General features: G+C 53.6%; 1 protein-coding gene across 2 annotated transcripts; it reads left to right on the plus strand.

Annotated features, from left to right (window-relative positions):
* Positions 1-9660: 9660 nt before the first annotated feature.
* HTR3A (5-hydroxytryptamine receptor 3A) lies at positions 9661-21706 on the plus strand. 2 transcript variants are annotated; one of them, XM_036427931.2, is made up of 9 exons: positions 9661-9883; positions 11860-12026; positions 13021-13065; positions 14738-14847; positions 16129-16298; positions 18401-18561; positions 18907-19117; positions 19223-19444; positions 21394-21706. In XM_036427931.2, the coding sequence occupies exons 1-9, from the start codon at positions 9817-9819 to the stop codon at positions 21690-21692; spliced, it is 1452 nt and encodes a 483-aa protein (XP_036283824.1). In that variant the 5' UTR covers positions 9661-9816; the 3' UTR covers positions 21693-21706. The 2 variants fall into 2 exon arrangements, with proteins under 2 accessions (XP_036283824.1, XP_036283823.1); XM_036427930.2 differs by having other exon boundaries at positions 18907-19444.
* Positions 21707-25097: the final 3391 nt, after the last annotated feature.

Raw genomic sequence — 25097 nt, forward strand, 5'->3', positions numbered from 1 at the left:
TGGTGTGTGTTAGTTTCACGTGGCTTTTTACCACAGACTTAGTGGCTTAAAACCATACAGATATATTCTCTTACAGCTCTGGAGGCCAGAAGTCCAAATTCAGTTTCACTGGATTAAAGTCAAGATGTTGGCAGGGCTGGTTCCTTCTGAAGGGAGAATTCATTCCCCAGCCCTTTCAGCGTCCAGTGGTCACTCGCATTCTTTGGTTTGTGACACCTTCCTGTACATACGGGGCTCACCATTCCAGTTTCTCCCTCTGTCAGCACAAGACCTTCTCCTCTCTGTTATCAAATGTCCTTCTTATTCCCTTTTTGCTACAGAGCAGCAAAGACACATCATATAAGCCATCCATCTATCTATTAACAAATGTCTGTTCATACCTACTGTGTCCTAAAAGAGGTGATTCAGAATTGGGACTTTGCCAGGTTCTCTGAGTAAGACATTCACTCAACAAATATTGATTGAGACCTAGTAGGTATCAGTCTCTATGACAGGTATTTGGGATACAAGTACCTATCCTATATAAATAAGATGTAATATGCAAATAGTAGTGAGGCTGTGAAGCCTAAGGATCGGATTACGGATCAGCAGAAGGGTGGGGCATCGAGCTATAAGCCGGCAGAGAGCTACAGGAGCTGGCAGGGCAGCGAGCTATGAGGGGGGTCCAAGGGAAGGTGAGGTGGGAGGAGCTTCAGGAAGGTAGGGCAGTGGGTGGAGAGCTACTGGAGGGTGGCAGTGAGCTACTGGTGAGCTACTGGTGCACAGATTTGTGTGCAGGGTTACTATTCAATAGTAGTAGATAAAGCCCCAAAAGCTCCCTGCCCTCCCTATTGGTGGAGACAGAGAATAAAGAATCAATGTAAGTCAGTCATGTGGAATGGCACAAAGTGATGGGACCATGGAAAACATAAAGAAAATAGGGCAGGCTAAGAGGGGTAGGGCCAGGACAAGTGAGGAGACTAATGAGTAGTCAGGGTAGCCCTCATTGAACAGGTGAGATTTCGGCAAAGATTTGAAGGAGGTGAGGGGGGATTAACTAAGTGTCCATGGGTGGAGGCTGAGAGCTTCAGGCAGAGGGAAGAGCTATAAAGCAGAAGGTGTCTGGTCTAGAGCGAAGCAGAAGACGCCTGGTTTGTTAGGCACAGGAAGAAGATTGGTGGGCTAGGAGGGCCTCCGTGGAGCCAACCAGGCCAAACCCAAAAAATAAAAGAGAAGATAAAGCAACTCCAGGTCTCTAAACCCTCTGGTTTGGGACTCTGGAAATTCTCTGAACGGGCGCCAGTTCTGTGGTTAGGAATTGCGTGACCTTGGTGATGTCACTGATTCCCCTTGAGATTCACTTTTCTCACTTTAAATTATGCCATCCATTCACGTCCTTCATTCACTCATTCATTCATTCATTCGTTCACAAAACTCAGTCACCCATGAGGGCCCAGGCACACGGCACAGCAAGCTCCAAGGAAGGTCATGTGCAGTGTGTGCCCTCCCTGCCCAGAGCTCCCCTGCTCCAATTCTCTGCTGCAAGAAGTGAGGGCGTGGCCTGTCGACAAGAAGGCAAGATGGTGGAAGAACTTCTTCTGAACACACCCAAAGGACAGCACTGAATGGGTAGACATTTTAAGGAAACTGATCTGGGCATTAAAATAAGACAAATATCTGCAAAAGTATAACGGGCTGTCATGAGAGTTTCCCTCATCCTTAAAGGTGTGCAAGCAGAGCCGGAAGGTAATTTTCTGGGATGTGAAAGAGGTTTGGGTGTTGGATGGAGGCTGGACTAGATGGTTTTAAGGACTGAGGGGGTTTCCTTTGATATCTCTAACTGGTGATATTGATTTGAAAGTATGTTACAAAACTCTGGAAAATTCTCTGGACTGGACACTAGTTCTGGGGTTAGGAATTTTGTGACCTTGCTGATGTGAGCAGGTCCAAGGTGAGATGTGTTGAGGGCCTTGCTGAGGGACAGACTGCTTTCCCATAGATGCTGAGGTGAGGGACACGGTGAATCTTAGCCTCATCTTTTGGATATGACACCAAAAGCAAAAATAAACAAGTGGGACAACATCAAACCTTCTGCACGGCAAAGGAACCATCAACAAAGTGAAAACGCAAAGTATGGAATGGGAGAAAATATTTGCAAACCATATATCTGATCAGGGGTTAGTATATAAAATACATAGTGAGCACATACAATTCAGCAGCATCACATAATAATCTGACTTAAACATGGGCTAAGGACCTGAATAGACATTTTCCCAAAGAAGAAATGCAAAGGGCCAGCAGGTAAGTGAAAACATGCCAACATCACTAACCATCAGAGAAGTGCAAACCTAAACCGCAATGAGCTGTCACCTCAGACTGTCATAAATAAGAGAAGAAACACATACTGGCGAGAACATGGAGAATAGAGAAGCCTTGTGCACTCTTGTGAATTGCAAATGTAAATTGGTAGAGCTACTATGGAAAATGGTATGGAGGGTCCCCAAAAAGTTAAAAATAGAACTCCTTATGGCCCAGCAATCCAAAATTTGGGCACATCTCCAAAGGAAACAAAGTCAGGATCTCGAAGAGATATCTGCACTCCCATACTTATTGCAGCATTCTCCACAGAAGCCAAGATAGAAATGGACACAAGAGAAAAGTCTGTCCATGGATGAATGGATGAAGAAAAAAATGACATAATATTCCTATTATACCCATATCTCTAGGTAGAGACCTAGAGATATGGGTATAATAGGAATATTTATTATTCAGTCATACAAAGGGGAACTCCTGACATTTGCAACATGATGCTAAGTGAAGTAAGCCAGAGAAAGACAAATACTATAAGGTATGACTTTTATGTGGAAATGTCCTGTCTGTCCTCCACACCGCCTCTGAGAGGGGACGAGGACGTAATGGCCGCGTCTGGGCCCTCTGGAGAGAGTTTGTTGTTCTTTCCTCCCAGTAGGTCTCTCCTATGACTTTCTCACCACTTACTCCTATGGGAAAGGAGAAAACAGAGTCAGATCTCACAGGGGCTGCCCTTGCTCGGGGCAGGGTTCCAACAAGGCCTGGTTACGTATTAGCTGAGTGACCTTGGGAAAGTCACCACATGTTTCAGTGTTGTGGTTCTTTGTCTATAAAACAGAGATCATTTCACCTTCCACAGGGTTTCAAAGTGGAGGAGAGGACAGGCATGGACGTTCGTTTACAGCACTCAGTGATGTGTGTGCAAGGGCGAGTGACTGTCACTGCTGTCTGCCTCTGCGTCCTTCTCTCCGGGGGGGCCCAGAGCCGGCCACTGCGTCCTTGTCCCTCTCAGAGGCGGTGGGGAGGACAGACAAGACATGGGAGATGTTTCTACAGGATGAAAGGAAATTACTCCAATTTTACCAAGTGCACTTAAAAGTTAGATATTAGGAGAAACTTTGTTTTAAAATCCCAAAGGGACTTGTGAGGTTCCTTTCTTTGAGAATTTCTCAGAAAATTCTAATTACAACATATTAAGATGCTAATATTCCCAGAAATAAGGGGATAGGGATGGATGGAAAGACCTTTCCAGTCCTTTCCTCTCTGGAAATTAGAATTCAAGTAAGAGAGACATTTAAGCCGAATTATTTTCTGTCCCAGGTCCAGCACTGGGGATGAGATGGCTTCTCTGGTCCCTTCCTTCCTGAGTTTAGTCATTCTCTTGAGTTGGAGAGAAATCTAAGCCCAGTGACCTTCTGTGCCAGGGTCCAGCTTCGGGTGAACCAGATGGGCTACTGACTCATCACCGGCACCATGAGGCCTGGCCTTGGCGACCAGCTTGCTAACACCAGGAGCACTTCCCAGGGACCTGCCCTGGACCCCGCCCTGGATGGGGCTCTGCTGTTTGGGGCACAGAAAAAAAGGGTTCCGCCCTCAAGGAGGTTGGAAAGCTGGCCTTTGAGAGAGATTTGGGGAAAGGGGTGGGGCCAAGTGTCCTGTCGTGGAGGAGACATACTCAGGAGGCTGGAGTGTCCCTTCGTGGGCACCTGCAGGGACTAGAGGGGAAGGCAGGGAAGTGGGGGGCGAAGGGCAGACCCCCTGCTCTGCTGTTCCTCATGCCCGGGGCCCCTCGTGGCTTGAGGGGAGGGTCGCTACCTCCCTTATGAAAACAAGACCCCATGAAGGTCTCCAGGCAGGAGGTCACCGTGCTTGTGTACCTCTCTCTCTCTCTCTCTCTCTCTCTCTCTCTCTCTCTCTCTCTCTCTCTCTCTCTCTCTCTCTCTCAGACCGTTGCCGCTGTCACCACACTGGGCTACACAGGAGCAAAGTCTCCCCTCCGTGTGGAGGGTGAAGGCTGGAAAGTCGGACGTAAGAACACACTCAGGGACAAGACAGGGGACGTGGACTGAACAAGAGGCCCCGTTCTCCAAGGCCTGTCCACTCCTTCCCCGCTGCCGGAACCCTTCCCCGGAGTCCCGAGAGACCAGCACAGCTCCCGGCCTGAGTCTCTTCATTCCTTCTCCCTGCCTGTCTGCGTGTGGGACGTGGCAACAGCAGCACACACCTTCCAAAAACAAGACCCCAGCCATCTTGCCCCTGGGGGCCAGCCCCAAGGGAAGAACCCCGCTGTGCTCTTCCTTCCCGATCTGATCCTGTCTGGTTAAAAGGCTAGAAAAGGCCTCTTCCCCAGGTGACAGGAGACAAGAAATAACCCCAGACTCAGCAGAGTAATATCACATCCCCAAACGCCAGCATCGCCGCGGAAGTCCAAGTTCCCCATGAGCCCCGTAGCTGACGTGAGCGGGCACGGCTTCGGGGGACCAGGAGGCCGGAGCGCAGCATTGCCGAATCCATGCTGCACTGGGGAACGCTGCACTAATGGCCCATCGGGTCGCTGTGTATCCTCACTTATGACACGCTCCAATAAAAATATCTTTAATTAGCAGGCTAACGTGGGGCCCACACAATGGGCTTGCCTTTCGACGAGAGGAATCACGGCAAGAACACGGGCCCCATCCGTTCCAGGCGGGGAGCCAGAGCCCAATCTGCTGGGGCTCCTCCAGGAGATGCTCTGGGACTCAGTGTAACCAGGTGGGCAAGAGCCCGGTAAGACCCAACACCACACCCCTCACAGATTGGCTGTGCGATTCTCCACAGGCGGCTCCACTCCTCTGTGTCCCGGTGTCCTCATATGCAACATGCAAGTATTGTATAATAATAACACGTTCTTCATAGGAAATAAGGATTGAGTATGACAGAGCTTAGCACAGAGTCTGGCATGTAGTTCATGCGCGATCAGGGGCAGGTGCTGCTGCGGGAGGGTGCAGAGCCGGGCGATTCCAGAGACCAGGCCCTCGATGGGACAGGACGGCATAGCAAGGTCATTGCCGCTGCTCCCTTCGCCCTATAACAGCCACTGCTGTCTCTTTAGCAGGGGAACTAGGCAAACAGAATCAAGCACCTTCTCATCCTGCTGGATTCCCCACGGGTGGACAGCTCCTGAACCTTTTAACCTCCTTACCAACATGTGTCAGGCCCACAGAAGTAGGTGGAGAAAGGCTGCCCCTGTCTGTCCTCCCTGTGCCAGCCCCAGAGCATGGAGGGTGGGTCTCCTAGGGACCCTGAGTGGGTGCTGCGTCTTGGGTCCAACCCAGGGGGGCTTCATGGAGCCCTCTCCCCGAGGCGATGGGGAAGATACAGATCGTCTCCCTCTTAGCACCAGGATGACACCCCTTAGCCCTCCCTCCGCTCTTTCCTGGCAGGTGGCCCCTGGTGCAGCCAGATGTTACTCCGGATTGCAGAGTTTGGGGAACTTTATAGGTTTTGAAAGGTCAGGGTCTTTGGTGGTAAAAGTTTTACAGACCAGTAAAACTTTACTGCGGAAGGTGGGAAGCACAGCTGCCATGGAAAAGGGTGAAGCTGGAACTCGGGGGGGGGGGGGGGGTGTTCAGCTCCATCGTGTCCACCTGTGGGGAAGGGCCATGTCGCAAAGGCTCTCTGGGTTCCGTGTTTTAACCTGGAAAATGGGAACAAGAAAAGTGAGGTGGGCGGATGGGTAGGAAGCTCCTGGCACGTGTGAGTACAGTCCTCCTCTCCAGGGTGCTGGGGGCAGCTGGACACGAGGGAAGCCCAGGCCTGCGGCTCCTGCAGGCGCGAGCTTTTCATTACACTCGCTGGATCGCTGCCATCTGCATGTCTGCCTCCGCTCCCGGGGAGGAGCCCGCCGTCTGCAGCCAGGGCTCCGGAATCAAATTAGCCCTGCCTCTGCCTCTGCCTTCCCCTGGTCCCCGCGGCCCAGGGCAGCTCCTCCGGCCTGGAGCTAATTCTTGTTTAAAAGGGGCAAAAGTGACTCCACAGTTTCATTGGAGGCAATTTACACCCCGCCACTGGCAGCAGCTCCAGCTCCTCCCTGTCCGTTGTGCCACCAGATCCATTAATAGGAAGTTTCTTGGGGAAACGTGATTGCTGCTCCAGCCGAGAGGCACGCGGCCTGCCTGGCGCGCTCTAACCCTGTTACCTAAGAAGCTAATTCTCTAATGCGCACCCTGTGCCCAAGACATCCTCTTCCTTCTCTAACGCGATCGGGCGGTCCCAGAGGGGCCGGAGCTCAGCACAGAGATGAGGGCCTGGGCTCAGGGGACAGGGTGTCCAGGCTGTGGCACTGCCCCCAGATGGCTCTGAGCACGTGCCCGTGGCTGGCACGCCACTCTACGGTGTGGAGAGCCCTCCTTCCAGACTCCCCTGGTGTAGAGGGCCACCTGGGAAGACACATGGACATTCTTTAGATTGTTGTTGACTGGACCCAGGACATTGGCGGAGTCATGTCAGTTGCACTCGGGCCCTGAGAGTGCGGGGATGTTCTTAGTTCCTGGCTTGTTTGTCTGGGAGGAAGGAGTGGGTGGGACCTGAGCCCTCCCAGGCTCCTTGTTTTTCTGTGAACCCCCCTGGTGGATTGGAGAATAAATAGATGTGCTGCGTGGCTCAGGAGGTCGTCGTCTGTCTCTCCAGCAGAGGAGATCGGCGGCCCTCCCTGCTCCCAGCTTAAAGTCTATCTCTGTGTCTTCTCACTTTATTTCTATTATTTCTCAATCCCTGGCCACCTCCACTTAGAACCGGTTCGTTCATCTCTCTTTCCGTGCGGGATGCAGAAAAAGGAGATCCCCACCACATCAGGCCTCCGCACCATGGTGGGCCGGGGCGAGCCCCCTTCAGGCCACCCTGGGCTGACAGCTCAGACTCTCCTGCTGCTGTTGCCTCCCCCTCCCTTCTCTCCCTTTCCTCCTAGACTTTTCCTCCCTCTCTCCTTGCCTTTTTCACTTCTGTCTTCCTCTACCTCCTTGCTTTCCCAACAATGTTTCTTCTCTCATCTTCCTTTTATTTTCTACTTCACTCCCTTCTCCTCTTCAGATCCCCCATCTCCTATGATGTTATCTCCTGTTTCTTTTCTCCTCTTCCTGCCCTGTCCCCTCCTGTTCTGCCACTGCCCCTTCCAGAGCAAGTTCAGTGCCGGGTGCCTCTCGCTGCTCTCTGTCTCCGCAGCCTGGCTCTGGAAGGGACAGGCCAGGCCACATAGGCCTCCGCGTGGAGGGAGGTGGGGATGGGCCTCCTGGACATGCTCAGGGAGCACTTGGGCTAGCAGTCAGTGTGTGTGGGCATTGGGGGATGGGGGAGTGGTTGAGTGTCTGTTCTTCAATGATGAAGCAACTATAAGGAAACCCCAAGGGGGTTTGTTACCGCCATAGGAAGGGGCCCCTCAGTGAATGGGATGGTGCTAGATGCAGACTTCACCACGCAAACCAGCAGAGGAGAACGCCCTCTAGAAATTCCTAGCGGATTTCTAGGTGGCCACGGAGGTGAGTGAGCAGGAGCCTGAGCGTTCATTCATGGCTCCGATGTGGGCTCGAGGCTGCATTTGGGAACCCACAGCCGCTCTGAGTCAGCCTCCGCACGGCCTGAGCCTTCCTGTCCGGCCCGTCCTGCGGGCAAGCCTGGAGTCCGGGCACATTCTTTCAGGGGACAGGAGGGGGTGGCTCTAAATTCTCTACAAGTTTGGGGCTCCCTGTTTCCTCCTTTTCTATCACTTCTCCCCATCTCCGTTCCCCCAAAGGGAATTCTTGGAGCTGGTTCTCCCTGTTTTCCTAGATTGTGCCGTGAGAGAACACATGGCTGGAAAGAGGGGTAGCCCATTCTTGAGGGAACATCCCCGGCCACCCCTGGCTTGTGGCCCCGTGAGGGACCCACCAACCGAGGGGATAATGCAACACGCGGTGCTCACATGCACATGAACAGGAGGGAAAACCCAGACAGAACCAGGAAGGGCTTACTTCTGATCCAGGTGGGTATTTTTTAACTTAACTAAAATTCAGAAAATCCTTTCTCCTTGCCGTGTTCTCAGCCCGATCTACCCTTCAATTCAGCTGGAAAAGGATTAAATGTCCTGTGGTTGGAGTTTGCATGACTGCACTTTGATGCAGGTGCATTTTACCTAGAAAACAGTCCAGATAGAAAAGTCTACGCAGCCCGTCCGGCCAGGCTGACTCAGTGGTTGAGCATCAACCTATGAACCAGGAGGTCACAGTTTGATTCCGGACAGGGCACATGCCCGGGCTTCAGGCTCAATCTCCAGCAGGGGGCATAATTCTCTCTCATCATTGATGTTTCTATCTTCCTCTCCCTCCCCGTCCTCTCCCAGAAATCAATAAAAAACATATTTTAAAATAAATAACAATTTTCTTTAAAGGAAGAAGAAAAGTCTACATTTATACATCTATTTGCATGGTGAGGTGGGAGTGGGATGCCTCTAAATAAACCTATAGCCGTTGTTTTCCCAGACAACCTGGTGGCACCCAGTTCGGTATCGGAGGGATAGATACATGCTTATTTTACTTACAAAACAAAAGAAAGACACTTCTTTCAAGAAAATCACATTTAAAGAAAAAGTGTTGTGACCACACGTGAAATGACACTAAGCAAAACATGGGGGCAGGACCCAAATTTACATGTATGGTAACTTACTTCATTGTGTACATATTATAGAATATGTGTGTATTACAGAAAATATACACCAAAGTCTGAATGGTCCTGGGCAGTCAGTATGCCTATGGATGATTTCCATTTTCCTTCATTTCTCCCACAGTGAGGATGTATTGCTGTTGTATTTTAACTATGCATATCTACTTTGTATGATAAAAATACATAAGATAGTTATATATAGCCTCAAAAATTGTATTGTATAAATATATATGTATATTACATCTTGGCTTCTTAAATATGAATATTTCGATGAAGGACAAAAGGGCAGTGGAGACTCCAGGTCCCCTTTCTGTCTGCAGAGATGCCCAGTCATCGGCCTAGCGAGGGGCCCTGTGTCACCCTGCCGAGCGAGAAAGTGGCCCTCCTGCTCCTCCCGCCTCACCCACCCAGCCCAGCGCCAGGAAACATACTTGCCTGGGACATACATGAAGGCTGCTGCCTGGAGCACCTCCCAGCTGATAGGGGCTCCCGGGCTTCCGGTCCCCAAGCCAGTCCCTGGGGAACTGCGCAGGGCACCTGGCAGGACAGAAGGTCTGAGCTTTCCTGAATGACCCAGCTTGCCAGTCCCCCAACCCCGCAGTGGTTCCATCCTCTCCCCGCCCACCCTGAAACCTGATTCGAATGAGGGATTGATTGCAGGGACACTTGGCAGCTTCCCAGCCTGGTGGCTCGGGCAGTGCGGGCAGTGCAAGGCTCAGCCTCAGAAGTGCTGGGAGCACCCGGAGAGGCAGGCCGGCGGGGACACGGGCCAGCAGAGCGCAGACAGGCTGGCCCTCGGCGGGGCTCTCCCTGCCCGCCCACCGCCCGGAGGCACCCACGCCGTGGAAGCTCGCCATGCTGCTGTGGGCCCCGCAGGCGCTGCTTGCCCTGCTCCTGCCCGTGCTCCTGCCTCAGGGAGAAGGTAAGGCGGTGGGGGAAATGGGAAACACGGAGGACGTGGAAGGATGAGTGGGGATGCAGGATGAGTGGGGATGAGTGGCCACCTACCGAGGGGCAGAAGGGGAGGCTCGATTCCTGCCAGGGGTGAGGGCCGGTGGGCTTTGGAGAGGGTAAGGCTGCAGGAGGTCAGGCTCTCACCCCAAAAGCACATGCGAGCATCCTGAGGCTCTGTGGCCCAGCTGGGAGGTCGAGGCTGAGCCCGGTGAGAGCAGGGCTGCTGAGAGGGGCGCAGCCTGCTGTGTGGGACACCCGTGGACGGGGCAGGAGCGAGGTCTCTGCTCTTTGCCTGCCCCTGAGCTCACCGAAGGAGAGCTGCGAGGGCCCCTTGTTCTCGGAGGGAGCGCTGTGGTCCAGGGGGATGGCGTGCTCAGGTGGCACAGGGTGAGCAGCAGCGCCGGCTTTGTTGCATGGGCTCCTGAGATCTCTGTCTCCCAAAGTTTGCTTCCGGGGCTAGCCTCCGATAACACCAACCCTCTCTGCATCCCCACTCATCCCTCCCCGCCTCCCCGGTGGACACAGGTGTTTTCCTCACAAAAGGGTTGCGTCTTCTCTCTGCAGACACTCTTCATTCATCTTAGGCCGTTTTCTCGTCATCCAGAGCTGGGCTGGACAGGGTACGTTAGGGTGGACGATGCTTTTCCTCCCGAGAGCTGGCCCTGGGGAAGCTCAGCAGGACGAGCAGGGGATGACTGGCCCGGGCTGCCCGGGCTGAGGAGCCCTCTGAGCCCCCGAAACGGCCTTTCTCTGACCCGCGGGGTCCAGGCTGGTCCTCTCCAAACTGGCCCGAATCCCAGACCACAGGCTCCGGGCTGCTGCTGCCGTGGGAGACACCCGGGCTCCGGGGTGGAAGCAGTGCTATGGTAACTGGTGTTCTTCCAGAGGCAGCCCCTGCGCACGCTCTCCCACCTCTCCTCTCCCTCTCAGCTCTGTCCTGAGGGCAGCTGCGGGTATCAGGGACAGGTGTCGAGGGGCAGGAAGGAGACCCTGAGGATCGATTTGCTGTACAGGCTGTGCACACAGAGCCAGGCCTGCTGGGACCTGCGCTCACGCTGCCAGCCCCCCCCCCCCCCCCGAGGCTTCCACCCTACACCCTAGTCCTCCCTCTCCCACCCTGTTTTTCACCTGTTTCTTGGCACCTTTCGGGAAGTGCTTCTGCTGTTTCCCAGAAGGCACCTGAGGCCCACAGGACACCCCAGAGGACGGGGCTAGGCCTCAGAGTGGGGATTTCGCCTCACCATTGGGTCCTTGCAGGCCTCCTGCACTGGGGACAATCGGCTCCCGCTGGCTTCCTCCACACCCCTCCCCAGCCCTCTCCCTAACCCTAACCAACTGCCCACACAGCACCCTGTGAGGGACCCGGCACCCTCCCCCAAGAGTCTGGGCGCCCCGGCAGGCGGGGTGGCGGGCTTCTTGGGGTGTGTTTTGCAGGAGGGAAGAGGAGATGTGAGTTTTCACTGGATGCTCTCTTCTTCCTTCGTCAGTGCAGGCTGGGGGCCAGGAGCTGAGGGGCTGTATGGGCACTGACATCTGACCTCGGCAGAGGCAAACCCTCACGCAGACCTCCGGGCTGAGGAGCTGTGCACTGGGGGCCACTTTTTTGTACCCCTCTCAGCCACTTTCCTTCTCGGGAGCCCCCGGACCAGGGCCCTGCAGGCTGACCTCGGAGCCCGGGGCCTCCTTCACCCTCACCTGTCTTATGTCGCCTTCTCTCCCAGTCCGGCTCCCTCTCTCATGTGAATGGTGTGTGGGTTACCCGTAGGAGATCGCACCTTTGAACTTGGGGAGGAGTCTGCAGTCACAATGGGAATTTCTGTGGTTGGGCATCTGGAAGTTCTGTGAGGTGGGACTGGCGAGGGCACTTTCCTTCTAGCTCCAAACCTGGGCGAGAGGCCCTGTGGCTCCGGCCAGATGTCCACCTGGAACTGTTCTCCTTCCCAGCCAGGCGCAGGGGCGGCCTCCAGGCCCACAACACCTCCAGGCCTGCGCTGTGGCGACTGTCGGATCACCTGCTGACCAACTACAAGAAGGGCGTGCGGCCCGTGAGGGACTGGAGGAGGCCAACCACCATCTCCATCGACGTCATTGTCTATGCCATCCTCAACGTGGTGAGGGCTCAGCCCCAGGTGCCCCCAACTCAGAGGGGGAGGCCCTGGGCACCTGGGGGACATTCGGGTACCATCGTACCTGTGGCCTGGCACCATGACTCAGACAGGATGCAGCACCCCCACTGCAGAGCTGCCCAAACCAGGAACCTGGGGCCACCTTTGCGGCCATCCCTCCCACATGCCTGCAGCCAGCGGGCCACTCACCGTATGATGGTACCACCTCCCTGTGCGAGCTGTGTGAGGGCTCAGATCGTCCTATTCATCTCTGTGCCCTGTGCACACAGGTCCCTGGTACATGGTGGGTGTTACTCAATGGCTGTTGAAGAGTTCATCACAAATCAATTAATTGATTCCTCCGTTAATGACAGTAGTAGATGGAGTCCACTGCCCAGCACAGGAGGTTGGACATGGCAGAGATAGCAGAAAGCGACTGCAGAGATGCCGAAATGGGGGCATTGTGCTGTTAGGGTGGGCCATGTGGCTGTTTGGAAAGGAAATTGGGGATTGGATAGGAGGGAGAGTGATGAATTTTTAACTCTACGTGGCTTTGTACCTTTTGACTTCATTCTAGGATAGGAGATAGACATATAGAGATAGAGATACAGATAGAGATAGAGATATACATATACATGATATTACTAAAATATGATTTGTATTCTCTTCTATTATGTCATATCTTCTATTATGTATATCATATTTCTTTAAATATAGATAACATAATAAACATATATAATATGTATGGCATAACAGACGATAATAGAGGGCATATATACGTACATGCAAATATAGTTTAAGAATCAATCACTGTATTTCTTTCTAGCTGTACCCTAGTAAAAGACCAACTTCTCCCGGCCTCTTCTCCTTGCCCCTTTGCCTCACCCCCACTTCCCAAGGAAATAGGGACACAGAGCAGCAGCGCCTTCTGGGGTTTGTGTGTGCAGAGTGGACCCTCAACCCACAGGGCCCCCTGTGCGACCTCCTTTTCCTTTCCCAGGACGAGAAGAACCAAGTCCTGACCACCTACATCTGGTACCGGCAGGTGAGCAGCTCCCCCTTGGCCTCCTGCCTCATTTCCTGGCCTGGACTTACCCTTCCGGGAAGGGACCCACCACCTGGAGCGTCAGGGAGCTGAGATGCAGAAGCCTGGACTCCCCTAGCTCGGGACTGGGGGTGGAGAGGGACGGAAGGCTCAGTGGGGGAAGTCTTCTGAAGTTCTCCATGGAACCCCCAGCAAGTGCGTGTCCCACCTCTCCATCGAACCCCTCCAGTGACTGGGAGCTCATGGGCAGCCACTTCACTCTCATGGAGCTCGAATGGCTCGCAAGTCTGCTTCCTATTGAGCCAAATTGGGTGATTGAAACAGTCTTCACCCAGTGTCTATTGCCCACCTCTTCCAGCTCCTGGCTGGCGTGTGCAATCTCTAAGGCCCCAGGCAGCAGTTCTGGCTCGGAGCTGGTGGGGGAGAGCAGGCAAACAGGGGAGGCTGCTGTCCACCGTGTGTCCTAAGCTGGTAGCCCCCGGGGCCCCAAGTACCTGGAGAAGGTGTCAGAACAGAGGGGAAGCCAACAACGTGGCTAAAGAGAAGGGGGCAGGGACATGAGGTCAGTTCGTTGAGGCCAAGCCTGAGAGACTCTGGGGACATGCCTGGCAGCATGGGTCTCCATTAAATCCCTCCCACTCTCCATGAGTACCCCATCACAGCCAGCTCATGGTACAGGAAGTGGGAGTGAGGAAGAAGCCAAATGCTGGTTCCTGCGGTTCTGCTCCCTTTCTGCCTCTGTGAGACTCCTAACTGCACCACACTCGCTGCCTCAGGGAATGGACCCAGTGGGACACCATGGCCAGCTCCCATCTCTGCATCTCTAGGGTCACTTGTCTGCCCCAGCAGTGAGGGCATGCCAGTCTACCACGTGCTGAGGTACTGGAATTAGAGACACAAACTAGATCAGGCCCTGCCCACAGTGAGCTCACAGACTGGGGCAGACCACACACATGTGAGCAGACAATTCCATGCAACCCACACAGCAGGCAAGATGTCAGCCACAGAAGCACAGAGGAGACACATGAAACCCACTAGGGATGGGGTTCCCAGAGGTTCTTGGAGGATGGAATAGACGGGTGTCTTGGTTAAGTCTAGAAGGATGAGTAAGACTCACCTCGATCAAGAAGACAGAGATTGCCGTACAGTTATCAGTGATAATATAGTCTATTAACTTCCGAAGCATTCCACCCACGATTGAGTATTCCAGAACACTCCCACAGACCCACCATCTTTTCCCCAAGCCTTCAAGTAGAATGTGAAATGTTAACATGTATATCTGTTAGGTCCGCCATTCTAGCAGGATCATGGAGAATGCATCGAACAGTAACCATCTCTCCCCATGAGAGGTGCATGATATCATCCCCACTTACATTTGTGCAGACAAGAGCAAGAAGCTACAGCCTCAGATCCCTCCGTTGGTGGCTAGGGGATTCAAAATGTTAGCAATGCCCGACCACTGTCCCTGGGAGGCTGCATCGTATTTGCATGTAGGAAGTGTGTGGACACAAAGGTGGGGGACTCTCGGGTGCTGCTGAGTGACAAGGGTGCCACTGACACTCAGATTCCCCCACGAAGATGCCTGCCTTTCTCCTGGGCACTGAGAGGTGGAGGTGGCCTGTGCTGGGGACAACCCCAGTGCCCACCCTAACGAGTCCTGCTCCTTCCCTAGTACTGGACTGACGAGTTTCTCCAGTGGAACCCCGAGGACTTCGACAACATCACCAAGCTGTCCATCCCCACGGACAGCATCTGGGTCCCGGACATTCTCATCAACGAGTTGTGAGTACCGCCTCCTGGTCCCGGGCGGCCAGGAAGCTGCGGGCTGGGGAGGGCAGGGGCAGGGAGCCCTTTGCCATGCCCCACCCAGACTTGTAGCGCTGTGGGTAACATTAACTTGGGCCCACATTCCCTGCTTTTCCTTTCCTTTTTAAAAACTCCTCTGTGCTTAATGGTGAAACTGCACTTCCTGACCCCAGGGCCCCTTGCTGGGGAAAGGAGGCCAGTGAATGAATTCACATTGTTATAATAGTCGAATGAGGGATGGCTGCATTTTTAAAGGGACAGTAACGTTACTGGAAGGAATGAAGTGCTGGCCACTGTTGCTGGCCGCAGGGGAGACTTGCAAATGGGTGACACTCACATTTCTCAAGTCTCACCTGCGCCTGACCCGCCATAGATTGCACCCTCAGTCTGAAGTGGGTCCCACTAGCCTTTATTCTCAGCAGCCAGTCTCTCTGGCTTGGCCAACATTCCTTCTCCCTGCCCTCAGGTACCCTCTGGCTGAGGAGACGGGTGGGAGGAGGAGGTGGAGGGGCCGGTCACCCTCTGCCAGGACCCACTGTATTGCCCGGCTCCCAGGGCGCCACCCACACTGGTTTTCATAGAGTCAGTTCACCAGGAGCCCCATGCCCTGCATCGCTCAGGTGGGAGGGATGCGGGGAAATTTCAGTTTCTGGCTGAATCGGTGAAATAGCTATAGTCTTGAGTTCTCAACTCTCAGCCTGATCCCACAGAAACCTGCAGGCTCCAGGGCCCAGGCCCAGGCCCCTGCATGCCGCAGTGGTCACTTTCTGCCCTGTGCCCCTTCTTCTCCATGACGTTTCTGGTTCCTTTTCCTGCAGAGATGATTCCTCTCACTTCACAGGGCTCCTAGTAATGGGAATCCAAGAGAAGCCAGAGTCAGGATGGAACCCACCAAGCCTGCCCATGGCCACCGGGCAGGCATCCTGGGAACTGAGCTCTGCCCAGCCAGTGGGTGGCAGTGTAGGAACAGCTGGGCATGCTCTTTAGGGTCTGTGGCGTTTGGGTCCAGGGATCCTTGTCTGCGTTTTTGGCTAGGTTGCCAAGGAATAAACAAAAAATGCCTTTATTCAGGAATGCATGGAAAGTAGTGTTGATGGCAGGGAAGGAGGCCAGAGATACAGGAAGGTTAGAAAAACCGAGTCCAGACAAAGCTGTCCTGCTTCCCTCGCCCCTCCCTGGGTTTCTTTCCCCGCTGAGCTCTCAGAGACCCTCAGACACTGGGCTTGACCTGCTTCTTGACCCCTCTGCCCTGGTCAGCGTGGACGTGGGGAAGTCTCCAGATATCCCGTACGTGTACGTCCAGCATCATGGCGAGGTCCAGAACTACAAGCCCCTCCAGGTGGTGACTGCCTGCAGCCTGGACATCTACAACTTCCCCTTCGATGTGCAGAACTGCTCGCTGACCTTCACCAGCTGGCTGCACACCAGTGAGTGGATGGGCTATGGAGGCAGGGCTGCAGGCTGGGGCCCGGGGCACTTGAGTGAGGAGCACATCCCAGAAGCAACTTCCTTATCCAGCTTACCTACCACATCTTTCTTTCTTTCTCTTTTTCTTTCCTCCTCCTCCTCCTCCCCCTCCTCCTCCTCCTCTTCCTCCTCCTCCTTCTTCTGTTAATCCTCACTGGAGGATATTTTCCCCCTTGATTTTAGAAAGAGTAGAAGGGAGGAGAAAAGAAGAGAGAGAGAGAGAGAGAGAGAGGCATTGATGTGAGAGAGCCACATCAGTTGGTTGCCTCACCAATGCACCCCAACTAGGGCGGGGAACCTACAACCCAGGTACGTGTCCTTGATTGGGATCAATGCTCTAACCCCTGAGCCATGCCTTCCAGGGCACCACTCATATTCTTAATGCCACTGAGCCACTCACAGGAGTGGCACGCCATGTCTCTCAAAGCCCTCACTGTGCCCAGGTTTCTGCGGTAGCTTCCTAGCGGGTCCCCGTCCTTTATTCTTATTCCCCTCCAATTCATGCTCCTCAGAGCAAACGAAGACCTTATTGAAATGCAAATCTGTTTAAGACTCTCGATGACTTCCCAATGCTCCAATGCTCCCGAGACAGAATCCAAATCCTTCCCCTGGCCCGTGGGGCCCTGGGCTGGCCCCCGCAGCCCATTCCTCCAGCCCCTTCAGCACATGCCCCTGCGATCTGCTGCAGCCCAGCTGCCTCCTTCCCGGCCCCCACAGGCCTGTGCTTTCCCCCAATCACAGGCTGCTTCCACTCTGAGGCCACTTTGCCCTCCTTCCTCTCCTGCTTTCCTATTGTCCCCCTCCTGCCCCAGCCACACCTGGGTTGGCCAACTCCTCTGCTCACCTTCAAATCACAGCTCAGGGCAGCTCCTCGGGGAAACCCCCTCTCAACCCCCAGACTAGGCATCCCCATCGTCCAATGTACAGCCTCCTGTTCGTCTTCCCACGTCTATTGTGTTTGTAAGCACTTGTCCAATGTGCACTTCTCTACCAGATGCGCACAGAGAGAGGGCGGGACATGGCTTCTGCCCCACCATGGGTGCACAGCACGGCGCCTGGCACAGAGAGAGCTGCTGACAAACACATTGAGGGGGTGCACGCTAGGTGCTCGCTGAGGTCTAGTGAAGTGAGCATCACTTCACTGCAAAACGGCATCCTCCACGACATTCTAATTTTGACCCAGACCCAGAATTGCAAATGGTCTTTGACCTCTACCCTCATTCCCAAACCCTTTGCCAACTCCCCACACCAGGACTTCCCAGCTTTCAGCAGAATAAACTTCATATGCTACGCTCTTCCAGATCCTCTTCTACCCTCTGCCCCTATACACATACATACACATCTGTGGAAAGTGCATGGAAATTATTCTACACACATCATTTTTGCTACTGCTACTGGCTTCTTTTTACCCAACAGCATATCTGGGACATTTTTCCAAGCTAGTACGCATGTAGATCTCCCTCATGAGTTCAGACCGCCGTAGACTATGCCGTGGTCTGGATGCATCACGGTTTGCTCAGCATTCTCCTGATTCATGGACACGTCAGTCACTCCTGCTGCTTGACAGCAGTGGGCGCTCCTGCCCTCTGGTGCTCTCGTACACCTGTTTCTTTAGTAGACAGAGGCACTCAACTGTTGTTCTGTAAGCGAGTTCTGCTTGCTTCCCAGGTCAGGAGGCTTTCTGCTGGTCAAGGTGAAGAGTATTGACTTTTGTTTATTTCCTGAATAGGTAATTATAACAAGAGAACCTAGAACAGTGTGTGTGTGTGTGTGTGTGTGTGTGTGTGTGGCGGTGGGGGAGGAGTTTTCTAATAAATGGTTTGTTGGTTCTTTGCATTTTGCTGTGTGTTTCACTTCATACTTCCTTTCCCTCACTCCAGGCCCACTGTACAGATAGGTACAGTGTGCAGTTACCTCATTGGGTAGCTGAGGAAACTGAGGCTGGAGATGAGGAGCTGAAGCGAGCTAAGCCATGCAGGTGCGCCACACGGCACCCCAACATCGCAGGCTCTGGGGTGCTGCTGGTGTGGACTCCAGCTCTGGCTTGCTTTCTGTCTCCCAGTCCAGGACATCAACATCTCCCTTTGGCGCCTGCCAGAAAAGGTGAAGTTTGATAAGAGCGTCTTCATGAACCAGGGCGAGTGGGAGCTGCTGGCCGTGCTGACCCAGTTCCGGGAGTTCAGCATGGAAAGCAGCAGCTGCTATGCAGAGATGAAGTTCTACGTGAGTGGAACAGGAGGGGTGTGGTTAAAATAAGGAATAGAACCACTAAACTGGCACACCTAGGTAGATGTGAGGGGACACGGGGAGGAACCACCATGGCCCTGGCCCAACGGCAGGGTCACACTCATGTGCTGGACGAGGCAGGTGGGGCAACCGCTGAATTGTCCCCCCTTATCCTAGCAGCCATAGCCTGGATCCAGAGGCAACATGTGGGGTCTGTCCACGTCCTTTTCTAAGAAATGCAGGCTGAAAGCGTGGCCAAGCAAGGGGCCTGGGGTGGGGGGCTGTTCCTGGGCACAGGGTCTGACTGCCCAGGCCTCCCCAGAGCTCTTCTCCTGCTCCCAGGTGGTCATCCGCCGGCGGCCCCTGTTCTATGCGGTCAACCTGCTGCTGCCCAGTATCTTCCTCATGGTCATGGACATTGTGGGCTTCTACCTGCCCCCAGAGAGTGGGGAGAGGGTCTCCTTCAAGATCACACTCCTCCTGGGCTACTCAGTCTTCCTGATCATTGTGTCTGACACGCTGCCAGCCACCGCCATCGGCACGCCCCTCATTGGTAAGGCCTGCCTCTGGGGAAGAGCTCGGGGTGGCCAAGGAAGCCAGGAGTGGGCCCTCCCACCTCCTATGTGTCTCCCTCCCTCCCCCTGCCCGGGGGACACAGGTGTGTACTTTGTCGTGTGCATGGCTCTGCTGGTGATCAGCTTGGCTGAGACCATCCTCATCGTGCGGCTGGTGCACAAGCAGGACCTGCAGCAGCCCGTGCCCGCCTGGCTGCGGCGCCTGGTTCTCGAGCGAATCTCCCTGCTGCTCTGCCTGGGGGAGCAGCCACCTTCCCACCGGTGCCCAGCTGCCTCCCAAACCAGCAAGACTGATGACTGCCCAGGTGAGAGGGGAAGGGGGAGTCCCTACGCAGGGGCCCTTCCAGTCTGGAGGCAGGGGAGGGGGTGTCTCTGGAGGACGTGCTTGGGAGCTCAGCAGGACCTGGGAAGTGGGGGTTGTCCTGCAAGTGGCACCCCACGCACCACCTCACTGAAGGCAGGGTAGCCTGAGTGCCCATCTCTTTGCACCTGCACATGCTCATCAGCCTGGACAGATGCAGGATACAGGGTGCAGGGGACCTGCTGAGGAGTTGCCACAGCCACCATTTGCTGGTGATCATGCTGGGTGGTGTGTTGGTCTGTCTTTTGAGCACTTTGGGCCAGGCATGTGCAAAGTATTTCCTGAGGGATCACAGGTGATCCTGATGGTGACCCCATTGGACTTTCATTCTCATTTTTCAGTGAGGCTATCTGGACCCGGGCTGTTGTTTTCTGGGAGGTTTTTTTTTTCTTTTTTTTTTTTCTTTTTTTTCTTTCTGCTTCTAGTTCATCTGTTGTTATTGGCATATTCAGGTTTTCTGATTCTTCCTGATTCAATTTTGGGAGATTGTGGGGTTTTTTTTAGGACTTTGTTCATTTCATCCACATTGCCCTCATTCTTACTTTTCAAATGAGAAAACAGGGGTACAGTGAGAACAAATAGCTTGCCCTAAGTCACAGAGCTAGGAAATAGTCAAGTGTGATTTGAAATCAGCCCATCTGACTAAGCTGGTGTTTTAATCACTCCATCCCACCACACTCCTCCTTGTCCTCCCTTCTGTCCTCCCTTCATACCTTTTACAGATGTTTCATTAACTATGACCTCATGATCTCATGAGCTAGAGCAGAAATTTTCAATTTTTTCATCTCATGGCAAATATAGACTAGTCACTAAAATTCTGCAGCATAGCAAAAAAAATATATTTTTTTGCCGATCTGAAAAAAATAGGTATACTTTTGATTCATGCACACTGAACAGCTATTGTGTTGGCTGTGTGTGTGTGTGTGTGTGTGTGTGTGTGTGTGTGTTAATCTAAGGAAAAAGAGGTCAATGCCCTTGACTACATAGTCAGATACTGCATGTTTTAAAAATTACTCTGGCACAGTTGAAAATCTCTGAGCTAGAGCACCCACCTGCTACCTGATTTCCCTGCTCACCTGGGGAAGGCTGCCATATCTACAGGTGTGTTTTTTGGTGCAGAAGGCCTCAATAAGACACAGTGGAGAGGGCAGTGGATTCAGAGCCCAGATATCTAGGCCTCGATGGCCTTGCAATTAAATGACGCTCTAGCTGTGTGAGCACAGGCTAGTCTCTTACCCTCTCTGAGCGTTCGCACCTTCATACAAAGAGTGTGGGTAACAACTCATCCTCCTTTGCTCCTCCACGGGCTGCTGTGAAGCACAAATGAAATACTACTAGGGAATATCAAAGCTGGGGAAAGACCATGAGTTAAAAAGAAAGTGCATGGGAAGGATAAACACCAAATTGGATGTTGGTGACTTGGGGATGGGGCAGAGGATGTGACAAAGAAGAGGTGTACAGGAATCTCCCATTATACTGGCTTTCTTTCTTTCTTTAATATATTTTATTGATTTTTTACAGAGAGGAAGGGAGAGAGATAGAGAGCTAGAAATGTCGATGAGGGAGAAACATCGACCAGCTGCCTCCTGCACACCCCCACCGGGGATGTGCCAGCAACCAATGTACATGCCCCTGACCGGAATCGAACCTGGGACCTTTCAGTCCGCAGACCGACGCTCTACCACTGAGCCAAACCAGTCTCGGCTGTACTGGCTTTCTTAATTTGCTTAAGTTGGGTGGTGGGTCCACAAATATTTAGGTTACTCCCGATGCTCTTTATGTCTGAGATGGCTAGTAATAAAAGCTTCTTGCAGGCCAGAGGAATGTAAAGGACGGTGTTCAGGCCACCTGGCTGGACCTCCTCCCTTGCCAACGCTCTGCCCCTCCTTCTAGACGTGGGGAACCACTGCGGCCATTTGGGAGGACCCAGGGACGTGGACAAGATCCCGAAGGGCAAAGACAGCCCGCCCCCGCCGCCGAGGGAGGCCTCCCTGGCCGTGCGTGGGCTGCTGCAGGAGCTGGCCTCCATCCGGCACTTCCTGGAGAAGCGGGAGGAGAGCCGCGAGGTGGCCCGGGACTGGCTGCGCGTGGGCTCAGTGCTGGACAGGCTGCTGTTCCGCATCTACCTGCTGGCGGTGCTGGCCTACAGCGTCACCCTGGTCACGCTCTGGTCCATCTGGCAGTATTCCTAAGGAGTCCAGCCGAGCCAGGCTGGGGGATCTCAAGGGCCAGGGGGTGCCAAGGATGTTCTCAAGTCACATAGACAGCTCCACCTCTGTTTCCAATGCCAATTAATCTCAGCAATCCCAAAGCAGGGCCTTAACTCTCTCCCAAAATCTTGGCATCCAAGGTCCTTACGTCCTCGCCCGCCCCCACCCACCTGCCATGATGGCTTTAAAAGAAGTTGTATTAGATCAGAGAAATCCATGCATTTCCTAACTTCACTCTATATCTATGCAGTAAGTCTCAGTTTTCCCCACTGGCACCTCCCTAAATAAGGCACTTTGGAATTCTGCTCATCTCCCTCAGCCTTGTTTTTGAGATTGAAGGTCATCCAATTCTCTAATACATGGGCCTGATAACTGCTTTAGGTTTATCCAACACCAACTTTGCTCTCTTCACCTTACCTGTGACCACTTCCCTGAACACTCACGTTTCATCAGATGGTGGGGGTGAGGGTGGGGGGAGAATAAAATGCGATAAACCCCTGATCTCTCTTCTTGACCATTTGTCATGAGGATGAAGAGGCTTAAAGTTACTGGTGAAAGTGAGGTTGGAGAGTCTCTGTGGTTTCTGTTTGGTGCTTCCTGCCCCCAAGGAATGGTGGCTGTTATGAAGGAGAAGTAATAGGGGGTGGGATTTAAAATGGGAAGGTCAGGACCGTGAACAGAGCAATGGAGAGGTGTGGAGGGGGAAGCTCAGTTCTTGATCTCTGGCAAGATGCTGGACAGACCCAGCGTCCTCCCCGCTCCAGAACCCTGCTGTGCAAATCAGAACATCAGCACCACGGCCAGCGCCAGCTCTGGTTTGAGATTATGCTTGGTTTTGCCTTTTTAATTGCCTTTGGGATCTCCCAGCGGCGGCCACTGGCACACCCACCAGCAAGCAGGGCCACGAGGGAGGCAGGCAGAAGGGTGGCCTTTGATCTGGTGGCTTCCTCTCCCAGACATTGGGGTTCAAGACGTGCTGAGCGGCACCCCAACTCTTATCACTCCACCCACCTCACAGGCATTCATTCAGAGGAGAGGATTGCCAGAGCCATGGAGGTGACCACCTCAGTGTCCTCCATGGAGGCCTGAGGCTGGCTCTGCCGTTCTCTCTCAGTCCAGCACACCCCTCTCCCTGCCTTGGGCTGCTGTCTCTCAGGGGAAGACGTGTGGACTGGGACTGAACACACCAGGCTAAAGGGAAAGGGCCCCAAAGAAATACCTGGAATGAGCTGGCCAATCAGCTCATCGATCCACATCAGAGCTGGCCAATTAGAAGGATTCAGTAAGAAGCACCTGAAGCTATGCCTTCCCCTGGACCCACACTTGCAGTTCTAGTTAGTAGACCATCCTGGGCAAAACCTTGGGGCCTCGTGTCTGGAAGAGCCTGAGGCTGAGGAAGGGGCTTGTGTGGTTTGGCTTCTCTTGGCTTCTCATCCCAGGTCCCCAGCGTGGAGCAAGAACTCACAGAGGGAGAACTGCCCTGGGAGTTCATCTGATCTTCCACCCAGGCATACGGCCTTTGGGATTAGCTAAGGACTTTATGTTTATCCTTGTTTTGTTGGTGGGTGGGTATCACGGTCTCCCAACAAAAAGCAGGAGATTATGGGGCTGGAGAGTAGCCACACTCACAATGGCTCCTGTGAGTAGAAATGGCTCATCCTGACGCTCCCAGGATGGTCACCTCAGAGCCTGGTGTCGGGGAAGAGCTGCTCACTGCACTTGGACTTGCTGGGCCAGTCATGCTTCTGGCACTGTTGATGCCCCACTGGTCAGGTCAGTAAGAGGGTGGCTATTGACAAAGTGTCCAACCAGAGAGCTAGTGAGACACTAATCAACCTATTGATTCCTCATCTCTCCCTCCCCATCCTTCACCCACAATCGTTGGAGCAACAGAGCCCAGCACTGCGGCAGCCAATTAACCACCTTAAGAATGAGCTGCCATGTGTAACATCGTCTGCTCCACTAGCCACAGCCAATCAGCTCATCGATCCACATCCAGGCTGTGCTACCCAGGGATGGGAAACTGAGGCTGGGGCCAGGGAATCCCAGTGCACTAACTCTTGTCGTCAGTATTGACCTTGGACTTCTCCCAAGGAGAAGAAGGCCCAGAATGTCTCTCCCAGCTGTTATAATATTTCCCAGAATCTGCTTCCTTTCTCCTTCTGAGAAGCTTGTTGGTTCTCCATCTCATCTCTACTCCTTTCTATTCACATATGAAGACTCCCTGCTCTCAGCTGCCTTCCCCACTTACCTGCTTTCCAAAACCTGTCAGTTCTACTCAAAAGCTCCCATTAAAGGTCTTGAAAGTGCCCAGCCCTCTGTGGTGCTCCAAGCAGCAGAGCCAGTGGCCCATATCCCCGGAGGCCGCCTTTCCCATTGGAAGATGGCAGCCTCCCTCAGTGGCCCAGGGCCCCTCGTGGGAGTGCTCCAGGGGGAGTGACTGAGCTCAGAGTTAGGAGGTGAGCTCCTGAGAGAACAGGAGGACAAGCTGCCTGGGAGGACGGCAGCGGGGAGGGCAGGCTTGAGGAGAGGTGTTTCAGCTATCCCCAGCCAGATTCTCCTCCCTCCCCCATCGCTCTCCAGCCTCCAAATCAATACATTTGGAATCTAATAACAAGATTTAACGAGGGATTGATGCGTGTGCAGCGCCAGGCGCTTTGTCTCTTCTTTGAAGCGGCAGCTGGGGCCCATTATCGGGACAATGCCCCATGCTAATCACTCCCCTCTCCTCCGGGGGCTGGGGAGGGGCGGTGGGCAAGAGAGGGCAGCTCCTCTCCTGATTGGAGGCGAGTGCAGGGGTGAAAGGGGGAAGAAGTGGAGAGAGGTCTGGACGCCCCCACACGATTGTCTTGACCTGACACGCACTCACTGGCCTCCTCCCCCAGCCACACTGTCCACCCGGCAGTCAGGACGGGAGCCGGCCGGCACGCCAGCAGCAGATAATTGCCCATCAGCTGCAGCCCAGTGGCTGGGAGTGGGGTGGGCTTTGTTGCTTTTTTCTTCCCTCTAACTTGGTCCTCTATAATTTCAGCTCTCCCATGAAGGCCTGTGATTGGCCAGCCCTGACTGCATGGATGGAGAATTAAACCCTGGTTTTAGAGACCATGAATACCCTCTCTGAAATAGAAGCCTGCTTCCACATCCTCTGTCTCTTCCATCTAGGACCTGACCAAAAACAAAAAAAACTTTTTATTTTTCCCCCTGACATGTTCTAAATTATCATCCCAGCAGCCAGAGTGAGAGAAAGAGACATAACTGTGGCCGGTGGTAGCTGTGAGCCAGCTCTGACAAAAGGCCGCTCACTCCCCAGTGTATGCAGGAATGTCAGATTCATGTCCAGGTGGCTGTGTCCGCGATTATTCAGAGAGAACCGCCAGGCACTCTGAA

This window comes from Pipistrellus kuhlii, unplaced genomic scaffold (assembly GCF_014108245.1).
Source record: "Pipistrellus kuhlii isolate mPipKuh1 unplaced genomic scaffold, mPipKuh1.p scaffold_m20_p_9, whole genome shotgun sequence".
Lineage (NCBI taxonomy): Eukaryota > Metazoa > Chordata > Mammalia > Chiroptera > Vespertilionidae > Pipistrellus > Pipistrellus kuhlii.